Source organism: Aulonocara sp. 'chitande type north' Nkhata Bay, linkage group LG11, assembly GCF_057382095.1.
Source record: "Aulonocara sp. 'chitande type north' Nkhata Bay isolate Kocher_YH1m ecotype deep benthic linkage group LG11, A_spYH_male_GT1.1, whole genome shotgun sequence".
Classification (NCBI taxonomy): Eukaryota; Metazoa; Chordata; class Actinopteri; order Cichliformes; family Cichlidae; genus Aulonocara; species Aulonocara sp. 'chitande type north' Nkhata Bay.
Window position 1 is genome coordinate 32,508,418 of NC_141354.1, and position 14,368 is coordinate 32,522,785.

General features: G+C 36.2%; 1 protein-coding gene across 1 annotated transcript; it reads left to right on the plus strand.

Annotated features, from left to right (window-relative positions):
- The first annotated feature begins 3,844 nt into the window (after positions 1–3,844).
- On the plus strand, positions 3,845–13,450 carry LOC147319525 (cathepsin S-like). Its single transcript, XM_086312200.1, has 8 exons — positions 3,845–4,000; positions 5,606–5,721; positions 5,847–5,969; positions 7,723–7,875; positions 9,309–9,533; positions 10,715–10,880; positions 11,067–11,169; positions 11,834–13,450. Exons 1-8 carry the CDS (start codon positions 3,982–3,984, stop codon positions 11,931–11,933), a joined length of 1,005 nt encoding a protein of 334 aa, XP_086168326.1. The 5' UTR covers positions 3,845–3,981; the 3' UTR covers positions 11,934–13,450.
- Positions 13,451–14,368: the final 918 nt, after the last annotated feature.

The window sequence follows — 14,368 nt, forward strand, 5'->3', positions numbered from 1 at the left end:
CTTTGAATGCCTCATTTGGAATTTTTTTATGTTTTTGTAAAAAACATTTTATGGAATTTTTACAAAAACACAAACAAATATGGGAATAAGTTATGTAAGGATCAGGATATGCACTCAAAAATACTTTCCAATGGTTCTACTCCATGTGGGCACTTAAGTAAGTCAGATGAAAGGATTTAACTGTACAATAATTCAATGATACACCACAACATCATAAACTATAATCATATGATATGCGCAAACCCTGTGTGTTACATTTACAGATTTTCTAAACAGCCTCACATTCCATAAAACTGTAAATGAGCTGCTGTCAGATCATGTTGGATAATACTGGCAGCTTACACTGAAATCATGTCCTTTGCTTCTATCACCCCAACCGGTTGAAGCAGATGGGCGCCCCTCCCTGAGCCTGGTTCTGCTGGAGGTTTCTTCCTGTTAAAAGGGAGTTTTTTCCTTCCCACTGTCGCAAACATACTTGCTCATAGGGGGTCATGTGATTGTTGGTTTTTTCTCTGTATGTATTATTGTAGGGTCTACCTTACAATATAAAGCACCTTAAGGCGACTGTTGTTGTGATTTGGCGCTAATATTCTAATAAGAAGATCATTTGTAACCTTCAGTAAAGCTGTTTCTGTGCTGTGATGATCTCTGAAACCTGACTGAAACTCTTCAAATAAGCCATTCCTCTGCAGATGATCTGTTAGCTGTTTGACAACTACTCTTTCAAGAATTTTTGATATGAAAGGAAAGTTGGAGATTGGCCTATAATTAGCTAAGACAGCAGCTGGGTCTAGGGATGGCTTTTTAAGTAAAGGTTTAACTACAGCCAGCTTGAAGGCTTGTGGTACATAGCCGATTATTAGAGATAGGTTGATCATATTTAAGATTGAAGCATTAATTAATGGCAGGAATGGGGTCTAAAAGACACGTTGATGGTTTGGAGGAAGTAATTATTGAAGTTAACTCAGAAAGATCGATTGGAGAAAGAGTTGTAATTACAACACCACTAGGCTGAAGCGTTGATAGAAGGCAGATTGAATCCATTATTTCATGTTGTTTAGATCAAATTCTGACCCAACCATCTGAATGCGGCAGCAGAAACTGCACTGTAAAAAAAATTGTAATATAAAAGTATTTCACTGTGTATTTTACAGTTTTGTACTGTTTTCCAAGAATATCATTAAATTTACATAAATAGACTGCGATTTTACATGTCAAATGTAAAATAACATGACATCACTGTAAATGTAATAAAACATAATTTTCTTGTTTTTCAAATATATTTGTCTGTACATATGCATATTTAGATTGTTAAAATACATTCACAAATGTATCATAATTTCACAAATATTTGTCCGTTATTTGAAAGATTGAACTCTTAAATTCAAATGTAATGCTATGGAAAAATATATAAAATGATTCTTATAAACTTTTTTTGCATCAAATAATGTTATTTAGGGCGATCGTGGCTCAAGAGTTGGCAGTTTGTCTTGTAATCAGAAGGTTGCCGGTTCGAGTCCCAGCTCGGACAGTCTCGGTTGTTGTGTCCTTGAGCAAGACACTTCACCTGCACCTACTGGTGATGGCCAGAGGGGCCGATGGTGCGATATGGCAGCCTCCCTTCTGTCAGTATGTCCCAGGGCAGCTGTGGCTACAACTGTATCTTGCCTCCACCAGTGTGTGAGAGTGAATGGATAGTGAAATTGTAAAGCGCTTTGAGGGTCTCGAAAAGCGCTATATAAATGCAATCCATTATTATTATTATTTAAACCAACTGTTAACAGTATATTTCTGTACATTTAAGTATTATTCATATTGCCGCATCCATTGACCTTGTTTATAGGTAATTTCATTGTTTGATCACGTTAAAATGTTCCTAATTTATGTTTAAAAGCACTTGAAAAAGGCAAAATCCCATATAAAATTAGGGCAACAAACTGCATTGTCATTAATGAAAATAACCGTATTTTTATGAGAAAGTTATTTTCTGTTATTGTATGGTATTATTTTGGCACCCCAGCTGCTGGAATATCACTGTTTTTTTTGGATTTTTTTCTTACAGTGTGAGATCCATCACACCGAACAATATTTTTTGTTTGATGATAGTTTTCTCCTGTTTTTCGTAGTTAGGGAGGCAAGTTGCTGTCATTTGGTTTGATTAGGTAAGTTTGGTGAATACTCGAGATAGGCTCCTTTGGTTTATTGTTTTGTTTTGTTGTTGTTTAGGTCCACCCCAAAGCTATAATCAGCTCCTCATTTGTGTCAAATAACCTAACGAATCAATATATTGTAAATAAATCATTATCAAACTTTACCAATTGCGTGATGTGGCTGCTTGGCTCTGATGAAGATGGCTCACCCTTACGTTGTGGTCTGGCCACCCCTAGACAGGCCATAACAGCTGCGTCAAGGTTTGACATGTTGTGCATCCAAAGATTTGGAAGACTTTTCCACACACCTTGGTTATAATTACTGATTTTTTTGAGTTACTTTTCCTTCCTATAATATCAATGGATATTTTCAAATTTTGAACAGCAGGTTATCTTGACCTGTCTATGTGCCTAAATGCAGTGAGTGGCTGCCATGGCACTGGTTGATAATCAGTCATTGTTTTAATGAGTGGTTTAACAGGTATATAAAGTGGCTGTTGTGTTTATATTCATAATTTAATTATTCTACTAAATGTGCAATATTTCTATATTTTTTGAAGTAAGGAACACCATCACTCCAACATTAACCCCCATGACTGTTTTCATGTAGGAAAATGAGTGACGTTTGTATTTTTTCGGCCATAGTTGGCACCACAAGGAGTTTGCATTAATGATTATTATTTATATGGTGCTGAATTACTCTATAAAAGCATGTAGTGCCATGAAACCATTGCTTGAACTTATATGTTCATGACTGAAATGCATGATTTGGTTTGTTCCTCTTTCAGTTTTCTGTGTTCATCCAACAGCAGACAACGTACTGACCTCATGATCTTTCATTTACAGCTGACAGGTCGAATATTTATTTTGACCTTCACTTCTTTCCAGAACCACTTATTCCTGTAACTGCAGAATTAACTTCCAAGATTTTTAATGACCTTCCTGACCTTTCTGATTAGTTTCAATGAATTAAATATAAAATTCTAATAAGTGGATTGCCATAATATCATTTTCCATTCTCCAAGTTTCCATTTCCATATTTCTAACCCTCAGAGAAAACTGTCATTTGCACACAGGATAGTCTTATAGTAAGGTTAATATGGGTAGCAACAGCTAAAATTATGATTTTATGCCATTCTGAGGCAATAGAATAGAATAGAATATTAGAATATTAGTCACTGAGATCAAATGAAAACTCAAAGGAAATATTGTTGGAAATAACTTTGTCAGCTTGGTCGAATTTGTAATTTCAAGAAAGGAATTCTGGCATATGAAACATGACTGTGAGATACCTTCTTTGACAAAGCGATGTGCTTCTGTTGTGTTTATTCTGAACTTTAATCTTGCCTCTGCCATACTAATATAAAACAGAAACACAACTCTCAGTCTAATAAGAAGCTAAACTAAAACATAAAATAATAACGAGGAAACCCCAATCTGGAAATAAACCCAACTACACTGAACTAAAGATAAATAACTTAATAAATTAAAACTAAAAAACTTGATTGCTCATAGGGTGTAATGAAAATGCTAAATGTGGGAAGTAAGACACTTTTAATGTGCATAAAATGCTGAGTGTGTGTACTTGTCATACTTTCCGAAAATGTGCAATTGTGTGGTTCAAGTTTTTGGGAAAACCTCTGAATAAGTGGTTTTTGTTTACCTTCGGGCTCCGTACTTTTGCGTTCAACTATTCCTTTCCTGCACTGTGAGGAAAACGGTGTAGCTTTTACTTTCGAAAGAGGAAGAACTGCGAGAGAACATGTGACACTTTGCTCATAAATAATAGCAACAAGGAAACGCAGTCAGACTGAATTTCCGCGCAGCAAAGATGAGTCCGACTAATCAAGGCAAGTGAAACACTTTCCAGTAATACTTTAACAGCTTTAGTAGAAATATTAATCGCTGGTAAAACAAAAAGGCGGACATCGCCCCATAAAAAGCTTCATAATTTAGTTTACTTTCGTTTTTGTAGCTTTCAAAGACTTTTCTTTGTTCAGGCCGCAGGTGTGTTCAACGATAGAAATACATTGTAACCTTGTTATAATGTCATGACAGTGAAGTAAAGTGTTTCTATAATGTTTAATAATTGCAGAAAAAGAAATCGTCCAAACACACTCGGTGTATTTTTAGTATATCCTTATGTAATTACACCATTGACAGGAAGGCTGTGCTGTACAACTACGCTGTAGCATTTGTTTAGTAAAACAATTTGAAAGTAATATAAAACCGGAATTCTTCGTTTTTGTATTTGTATTTATGAAACTGACAACAAAGCGAAGCGGAAAAAAGAGCCAGTCAAAGTGCTTTTGGGGTAAAAGTCCAAGTAAAAATTGAATAGATGGCTTACTTAAATCGCATACATTAGTATGAGAAGCCTGATGAGTTATAAATTCTGGTTAAAAAATATTATATATATCATATTACATTTAGGTTCTACACTGAGGGTATTGTGTGTGTTGTTTGAAGAGGGTCCTTTCCCCAGCTGGGAACTGTACCAGGTGGAGCTTCATATTCATGGATGTACTTCTTGCTTGTTCATAAGTTTCACTTCAGGCCTTGTGACTGTGGCGTCATTTTGAAAATTTTGCACAGCCTTAAATATGTGGAAGTTATACTTGAGACTTCTCTTAACACTCAGAGACTAAAGACACAGTGGTCAGTGCAAAAAGCTGTTTTTTAAAAAGTGACTTTTGCTATGTAGATAAGGCCAATGAGCCACCTCAGTATAAAACCCCTGGAGACAACATCAGCACCAATTATAATCTGGTAACATGCTTGAACACTCAGTTCAAACAGAAGTGTTCAGTGGAATCACTTCACTGTCTTTAGTTTTGTATATTTGCTCTTAGTCATTGTAAGAAAACTGAGCAAACACTCTCCCTTTTTGTATTTTGAGGCCTGTTTGTTGATTCTTGTATGCCTTTTTCAGCTTGTTGCCAGCCCTTCTGATAACAAGTGACGTAAACCAATATTTACAATCATGTTTTTCCGCGTTCTGACTGAGAAGCAGATCAAGACAGTGAAATTGTGAAAAAAAGGCCTTTTAATTTGGGAAAAATTACCATGTATGAATCTAGGAAAATAGTTGTGGCTTCTGTTAACCTTTTAGAGTAAATGTTGGATTTTAATAAGAAGAATTAAATATCAGGGGCTCTCATAAACAAGTTCAGTTGTGCTCATATTTCACTAAACGCCTATTCTTTGTTTTGATTTCCATCTTTTTGTTGTTTTCTTTTTGTCAACATGTAACACAACTCTGAAAATATTTTGGCCTGTGTCGTGCCAGAGTCTCTATGTGTGGTTTTTATGAAACTAAGGTCTGTTTCTGACTGGAAACTTGAGCTCTTTGCCAGGCAGGTTGTTTTCTCAGTGTGTTAGTGAGCATCAGTCTCATCAAAGGTCAGGTGACATCCTGTCTTCTCGTGTCATCGTCTATGTTTGTGTGTTTGCAGGCCTGCTGTTGCTGCTCATCTCCCTGTGTGCCGGGGCAGCAGCCATGTTTGAATCCACACTGGACGCACACTGGGAGCTGTGGAAGAAGACACATGGGAAGAGCTACAAAAATGATGTATGTGACAAAAAGTAGTAATAAATATTTTTTTAAAGTGTTATATTTGTATGGACAAACTCTGCACAAGGCTTATAATTAACTTATATGGCATTATCACCTCATCTGCTCTTTCTTTATGTGAGGTGGAGAATGCTCACCGCCGGGAGCTGTGGGAGAATAACCTGAAGATGATTACCGTGCACAACCTGGAGGCCTCAATGGGACTTCACACCTATGAACTGGGCATGAATCACATGGGAGACCTGGTGAGACACTCTCTTGCTTCATTAATGCTTTTGACTTATGATATTTTTTATTCAATAATGGTGATTGTATTAATGATGTTGAAAAGGTCAACAGGATCAAAGCTGATCCGTATTGAAGAGTAGCTGGGTGTGTGATGGATGATAGATTACTGGCAGAAAACTGAGGCTACAAGTGGCTCAAAAGTCTTTGTGTTCAGGCACAACAGAGTTATGTCAAAACACTTGACCATCATTTTCCACATAAAACCTCCACAGTGATGCTGGCTCAAAACCTCATGCCACAGTTATATGATCAGTTTCCACCTGCCCCTCAAAATACTTTTTTTCACTTCCTGTGTTTACATCTACACTTCTGCAGCTCACATTTTTAGCTTCTGTAGAAGCACCCTTTCTTCCCTTGTTGCCTTCTCTCATGTTTAAGCTAATGAATGAGAAACTAGAAGTTTACATCAAGAAATATCTCGAGCTTTATGACCCAAAAATTAAGTCTGGTGAGATGGAGCTCTGGAAAATTATTCTTGAGGTGAAAAGTCTACACTGTTAAAAAAAAAAAAAAAAATCCTAGAAAAACAGTAATATTCCTGCAGCTGGGGCGCCAAAGTAATAACATACAATAACAGAAAATAACTTTCTCATAAAAATACAGTTATTTTCAGTAATGATAATACAGTTTGTTGCCCTAATTTTACATGGGATTTTGCCTTTCTCAAGTGCTTTTAAACATTAAATTAGGAACATTTTAATGTGATCAAACAATGAAATTACCTATAAACAAGGTCAATGAATGTGGCAATATGAATAATAATACTTAAATGTACAGAAACATACTGTTAACAGTTGGTTTAAATAATAATGGATTGCATACCCTGGGACAGACTGAGAGAGGCGAGGCTGCCATATCGCACCATCTGGCCATCACCAGTAGGTGAAGAGTCTTGACCAAGGACACAATGACCAAGAGTGTCCGAGCCGGGGCTTGAACCAGCAACCTTGTGATTACAAGGCGAACTGCCAACGCTTGAGCCACGATGGCCCTAAGTAGCAATAATAGTAATAATTATTTTATGTAAACAACGTTTATAGGAATCATGTTATATATTTTGCCATAGCATTACATTTGAATTCAACAGTTCAATCCTTCAAATAACGGACAAATATCTGTGCAATCATGATACATTTGTGAATGTATTTTAACAATCATATTTAGATTGTACAGACAAAAAACAAGAAAGTTCTGTTTTATTACATTACAGTGATTTTACGTTAATTTACATTTGAAATGTGAAATCACAGTCTTTTTATGTAAATTTAATGATATTCTAGAAGAACAGAACGAAACTGTAAAATACAAGTAAAATACTTTTATATTAGGACTTGTTCTTACAGTGTAGCTTAAATCAAAAAGACAGCCACCATGGCCTTTTGTTGTCTTGCAACATGTTTGGTCTTCCTGTTGACACATCCTGTTAGTGCTTGGAGCGGCACTTGATGCACCACAATGTTTTTACAGCTCCAGTTGCCTGCAGCTTGGTTAGTAGTTGGATTAGATGCAAAGTTTGATTATGAAATTAAACATTAAAATGAAGTCAGGGAGATTATAACATATAAATATTGCATAGGGGAGATTTATATGAAAAATTAAAGCTTTTAGAAAGTTTATAAAGCACATTGAAGTTGAAAACTTTGATAACTGTCTGCCAGCTGTGACTGGCTTTTGTTTCTTATTTCATCATTGCCATTTTCTTTCTCATAGACAGAAGAAGAGATCATGCAGTTTTTTGCCAGTCTCACTCCTCCCACTGACATCCAGAGGGCGCCGTCTCCCTTTTCAGGGGCATCAGGTTCTGGCATACCAGACACCATGGACTGGAGAGAGAAGGGTTGTGTCACCAAAGTCAAGATGCAGGTAAAAAAAAAAAAAGAAGAGGGCATTTAAATCAATGTATATGTATTAGTGCTGCTGAGAAGAGCAAAAACATTTGATGTCTCATAGCCACACAGGCAGTAGTGTCAACATATCCCCCATTCATCCTGTTCCTTATTCTTTGAAAAGGTTCATGTTTACACAGGATGTCATTACCACAGTTGCTAGTTTAGCAATTATTTGGTCACATCCATTTGTCTTGGTGCAAAGAAGGTGGGTAGCACGGTCTTACAGGGGTTTTTTTTAACCTAGATACTTTCAAAACTGTCTCGTTATCTTAGTTTTTGGATGATTAATATACAAAAATTAAGGTGAAATAAGGAAATATATGTCTTAATGTTCTGCCTTTTCTTTCTGTATGTAAATAGTCCATTCCAAAGCTTCACTTTATTTGTCTCTAGAAACGTTTAGTGCTAAAATATGCATTACTTTAGGGTATTTTAAATCCATATGACTTTCTGTGCTGAAATTGCTTTGCGTGGAGTCTAAGGGGAAAAATCATAAAGATAAAAATAATAATTTTAAAAGAAAGAAACAGATTTTGATGCCCAATTTATTATTAACTTGTGTTGTGCAGATGAATATCATTTAACCAGAGACACACACATATTGATTTTGGCATTGCTTCTGTTCTGTGCAACAGGGTAAATGTAACTGACCAAAAAACATTCTCATTTAATCACTTGAGTTCTTTAACCTCCTACACCCTGCTGGACCCTTGCTTCACCAACACCTCTACAAACGCCTGTTGAGCTGCCAAACACAGAAATGTGTGAAATGATGCACAAGGAATTTATTCTATTTCTGTCTGATGTAGTGACAAGCTACAGGAACATTGTTGAAGGGGGATTTTTCACTCTGTCTTTATTTATTATTATATCAATGAATTGTATATATTAAATCAAAATCAAGATGGATTTCTTTATGGATTTCTAAGAAGTGTGGAAAGAGACCAGAAAGGAAAACTCAAGCAACAGAACTAATATAAAGAACACCTTTGTTGCCAGACCAGTGTGTTTCAGCTTGTTTATTTTGTCACAGCTACAAGTGCAGTCAGATGTGTAATTTGGGGTCAAAGTTTTACAACCATAATTCCAAGGGTGTTGGGATGCTGTGTAAAATACCTTTTGCTAGTTAGTCTAATTATTTTCAAAATTTTCGTTGCCTCCATCCCAACATTTTTGAGACATCTTTTGCTGCCATGAAATTCAAAATCGAATTCATATTTGTCATGAAATTGTAAAGTGTCTCAGTTTCAACATTTATGGGATTTGCAAATCACTGCAGGACTTTTTTTTTGTAGTTGGTATTGTAAAAAAGTGCATCAGTGCTATTAAGATGGACATTTAGAGGAATACTGAGAATATAAGCATATTTGTATTTTAGATCCTATGGGTTTGTTTTTTTTATCTTAGGGTGCTTGTGGGTCTTGCTGGGCCTTCAGTGCTGCAGGGGCCCTGGAAGGCCAGTTAGCCAAGAGTACAGGAAAGCTGGTGGATCTCAGTCCTCAAAACCTGGTGGATTGTTCCGGCAAATATGGCAACCACGGCTGCAACGGAGGCTTCATGACCCGAGCTTTCCAGTATGTCATCGACAACCACGGAATCGACTCTGATGCTTCATACCCATATACAGGACGTGTAAGTAAACACACAACCTTTTTGTGGCCCTATAAGCACACTTTTGTGCTAAAAGAACATACCTACGTACTTAACTGATGTTTTCAGCTATAATATTAGTGATAGGTGAATGTTCATAAGGTAAAACCAAAACATCTGACTCCATTATTTACAGTAAAAATTGAGTAGACAGGAGCAAAGCTACTTTATTTTTTATTTAATCTAAGGAATGTTACTATTTTTTAATATGTTTATATAATGTTAGTTTATGTTGTCTTTGTCTAATTTTCAATTTTCAATTTAAATATTGTGTTTAAATGATTTTCAGTCATCATATTCTGTTTTATTTTTGTTGTTCATACAATGTGAACAAAGTTTTGCAAAAAAAATAATAAACACAGGACTCTAACACAAGCTTTACAAAACCCTGTATGAGACACCTAGGTGGGTGTATAAAAACCAGCAAGAAGTTGAGTCTGATCCTTCAGGCTGTAGACAGCAACACTCACACTGTGGTCAGCTGTTAACGTCTCTTTGGAGCAACAATAAATTAATCGGAGCGGACAACATGTTTGTCCTCCAGGCTTTATGTAGTTCGCTGTTGTTTGTGTGGAGGAGGCCAGTTCTGAGACGATTCAGCAGACTGTTCCAGCCTCACGGGGGTGGCGATGTTTTTAATTTTAGAAAAAGATATTTGAAAAAGCAACTTTTTGATGTTAAATATTCTATAAGCATAGTGACCAAAAATATTCAATATGGACATGACAATATGTGTGTATTTTGAAAAAATCTTTAGGTTTAGTTTTGTCCTGAAGTACAAATTATGAAACCACTGACTTTCTCTTTTATGAGTGAGGTGCAGTTCAGTCAAGGGAGAGCCTGTTTTCCAGTGTCTGGTGACTAAAGGGGTGGTTTAAAAAAAAAAAACTGCAGCTCATAATCCAAAATAATCCACAACTTTGCCAAAGTATCATTCATATGTAAAATGTCACATTAGAATGGGCAAGTAGAGCAAGCTCAAGGACTGCTCTGATGGTTGGTGTCACTTCTAGTGGTATGAGGTCCCATCTCCCAGTTTGTTCAGTTCTGTCTAAGGCCTGCCTTGTATGTTTTTAATAAACAAGAATAATTTAAGATTTTTATTTTTTAATTTTTTTTCCTGACTGCATCAGATCCTTTAACATTTTGTCCTTTAACTTCAGGATGATCAGTGCCACTACAACCCAGCAACCCGTGCTGCCAACTGCTCCAGTTACCAGTTTCTGCCTGAAGGGGACGAGAACGCTCTGAAGCAGGGTCTTGCTACCATTGGACCCATTTCAGTGGCAATTGATGCTAGGCGGCCCAGATTTAGTTTCTATAGAAGTGGTAAGATACACTTCGTCAGGTGTCAAGTGTACTCTTGTCTATTAATATGGAAAAATAGTTTTGAGAAGTTTGGAGGAATGAAGATGTTTCGAGAAAAGCTTGAATTAATAAAACTTTCTTGGAAATTATTGTTTTTAGCTTTTTGGAATGTTACAATGAGATTGGTAATTCTTCTTATCATTTCAGGAGTGTATAATGACCCATCATGCACACAAGAGGTGAATCACGGTGTGTTGGCAGTGGGCTACGGTACTCTGAATGGACAAGACTACTGGCTCGTAAAGAACAGGTGAGACATTTTCACTCCACTGATTTCTTTGGAATCTGGGTTATATATACAAAGTGATTTTATAGACAGGGCTTCTATTGTCTTCCACTATCTGTTCACTTATGTGGTGCATTCTGGGAGGACTCTACAAGACAAACAGGAAATGAAAGAGAGAAGTCAGCGCTTTTTAGGAAAGTACATATCATTAACATGCAAAGACTGATTGTTACATTCTGTTCAGACTTTCAGTTTTTGCTGACAGGACTAAAGTGGATTTCTTTAAATTATATATATTTTTAAACTTAAGCAATAACTCTCCAGACTGTTGGGCTGCGATATACCAGTTGGCCTCCATCATTAAATTAAAGTTTAATCAAACATTAGTTATTCCATGGAAACATCAAGACTTCAAAAGAATACAGCCAATCAAAAGTTTGAACATACCCATGTATATAAGTTTCCTATCCGTATTAATAATTAACCATGCACTGCACCTAGTTAAATGTAAAGAAGAAGAAGAAGAAGAAGAAGAAGAAGAAGAAAGACAGCTTTGTTAATGTTTATTCATAGATTAAAACAAAGCAACCAGCTGCTGAATGACATGTGGAGTTTTAAAAACAGTTCAATTTCACCGATGAGCTATTATTTCATAATGATTTTTTTTTTTTTTTTTTTTACTCTCCAGCTGGGGAACAACCTTCGGAGATCAGGGATACATCCGGATGGCACGCAACACAGGCAACCAGTGTGGCATCGCTTTGTATCCCTGCTACCCCGTCATGTAACTACAGTGTGCACTGAAATTAAATTCTTGCAAAAAAAAATAAAAAATTCATATATGATGACCCTTTTTTATATGATCACCTCGAAGCTGTAGTTTTTTTTTATCTTCAAAAACTACAGCTTCAAACTAATGCCTTTTGGTACTTCTCTTGAGAAATGATATCTTGAGGAGGAAGCATTATATTTTCTTTGGCTTGTGACATTGTGGAAATGCTAATGTTTCTATCTCTGTGTGTGAGTGCTTGTTTAAGAGTCTTTTTTGTATGTTTTTTTTCTTCTGACCCTCTTCTCAAAGCTCAAGCTGCTTTCCGAAAAAGTCTCCTTAAAAGTCAAGATTCAGCAATTTCATTAAAAGATTTCATTTTTATAAGTTAGTGAGAAATATTTATCCCCAATGTTTACTGTGGTTATCCAGTGTTGGGAAGGTTACTTTTAAAATGTATTCCACTACGAATTACAGAATACATGAAAATGTATTTTGTAACGTATTCTTTTACGTTACTCAATGAGAGTAACGTATTTTGAATACTTTGGATTACTTAATATATTATCATGCTTTTTACAACTACATGAATGTACTATTGCTAGTGATTTATTACTATTACTGAAGGTTATTCACCATACCAAAACCAACAGGATTTTTACATTTTAATATAAAATGAGTATCAGTAGGATGGACATGTATGTCGTATAGAAAACAATTCTGCGCGTATATAAAACAGCTCTGTGGCTCCGAACCGTAAAAAAGGGTCCTCTGGCTAATACGGTGGGTTCCGTGTCGGCTCATAGCTGAAAACTAGCTTTACTTTGTTGTCTGGGTCAACTTTGCTAGCGAGAGACAGAGAGAGGCGTTGAAAGGCTGCTCCAATGGAACTTACTGTTTCGGAGGAAAACACAAACACAGTGTACAGTCGAGTCTTAATAGCGTACTTACAAATGGGCTCCTCAGGCATTCTTTTTGGCTGCAATGGTTATTATTATATTTAGATGCTTCCAGCTCCCGTTTCTGGTCGGTGAATCTCGTACTTTTCACCTCTTTTTCTCCCTCCTCGCGCTCACAGACACATTCCACCGGCGTGGAATTCCCAAAAATAGAGATGGCATAGCCTAACATATGAAACAGAAAAATACCGCAGTGTAATCCATTCATTTCAACAAAGTAACTGTATTCTTTTTTTTTTTTTTTTTTGTCATGACAAAGTAACTGTATTCTGAATACTACCTTTTTAAACGGTAATTGTAACGGAATACAGTTACATACGTAACGGCGGTACATGTATTCCATTACACTCCAACACTGTGGCTATTATTAACTACTAAATCAGGGGTAACCAGAAGTACAGACGTCTGTCCAAGGCTACAAGGTTTCATTAAAAATATGTTTATATCTATTGTAAAAAGCTGTGACTTTACCGGATGTTTAGCGCCTGACAATTGTATATTTTTTGACTGCTGCTTTGTTGTTGATACTGATATTATGTAACCTGACTCAATATAAAAATAAAACATTGTCCGAAAATCTGGTTCCTTATTCACAAAATAATGGACACGGAATTATAATATGTAAATTTATAGATGTTATGGTGATAGGTCTGTTACTGAGCATTTATGTTTTTGGACTTCTGGCCTTGTTTTCTTACGATGGTAGCGATTTATGTTTCTTAGTCCTTTTCTGGTATTATTTAGTTTCCCGGTTTAATCATTTAGATTTCTGGTTCTTAATTACTTTGAGTTAGTTCCCTTTTGTTCCCTCTCGTTTGCCTTTGTGTATCTTTATTATGTGAGTCTCCCTTTGTCCCTCGTCAGATCCTTGTCATGTTCATCATCCGTCATGTTTCAGGTCTCAGGTTTCCTTGTTCCAGGTACCTTGTGTTTAGTTTTCGTTGGTTTAATCTTAGTCTCCCTTTTGCTTTGGTTGTATTTTGTGCAGTCAAAAATAAAAAGCTCACTTTCATTTTTGACTGCAGTCCAGTACCGTGTCTTTAGTCTGCATTTGGGTCCACACTCTGTCCACTCTCCACACAGTCTGCCATCACAGACCTGACAAAGGGGGGGATATGTATTTATGTAAATATGCCTGGGAGGTTGAGGGTTTTAACTGATCAGGTACTGAATTGTGCATGTTATACAGCATTTTTGTTAAACAAAAAGGACGTTTAAAAAGAAGAGTTGGTTTCGTGAGGGTGTTTTCTTGTTTTTGGATCAAATAAAAAATAAATCAGATTTCAGAGCAGCTACTGGTGCTGGAGTTGGTCCTTAAAACCCACATATCTTTCCTGCTAACACCTTGAACAAGGTCAGAATAAAGTCAACAGACTGCAGTGTTGGGTTACAAATGAGTCATTTTTAATTTTTTTAGTGCAACATCACAACAAACAATTTTCACATGAGGTATTCAAAGGGATTTTCTTTAGTTGTTGATACAAAATGTCCCATC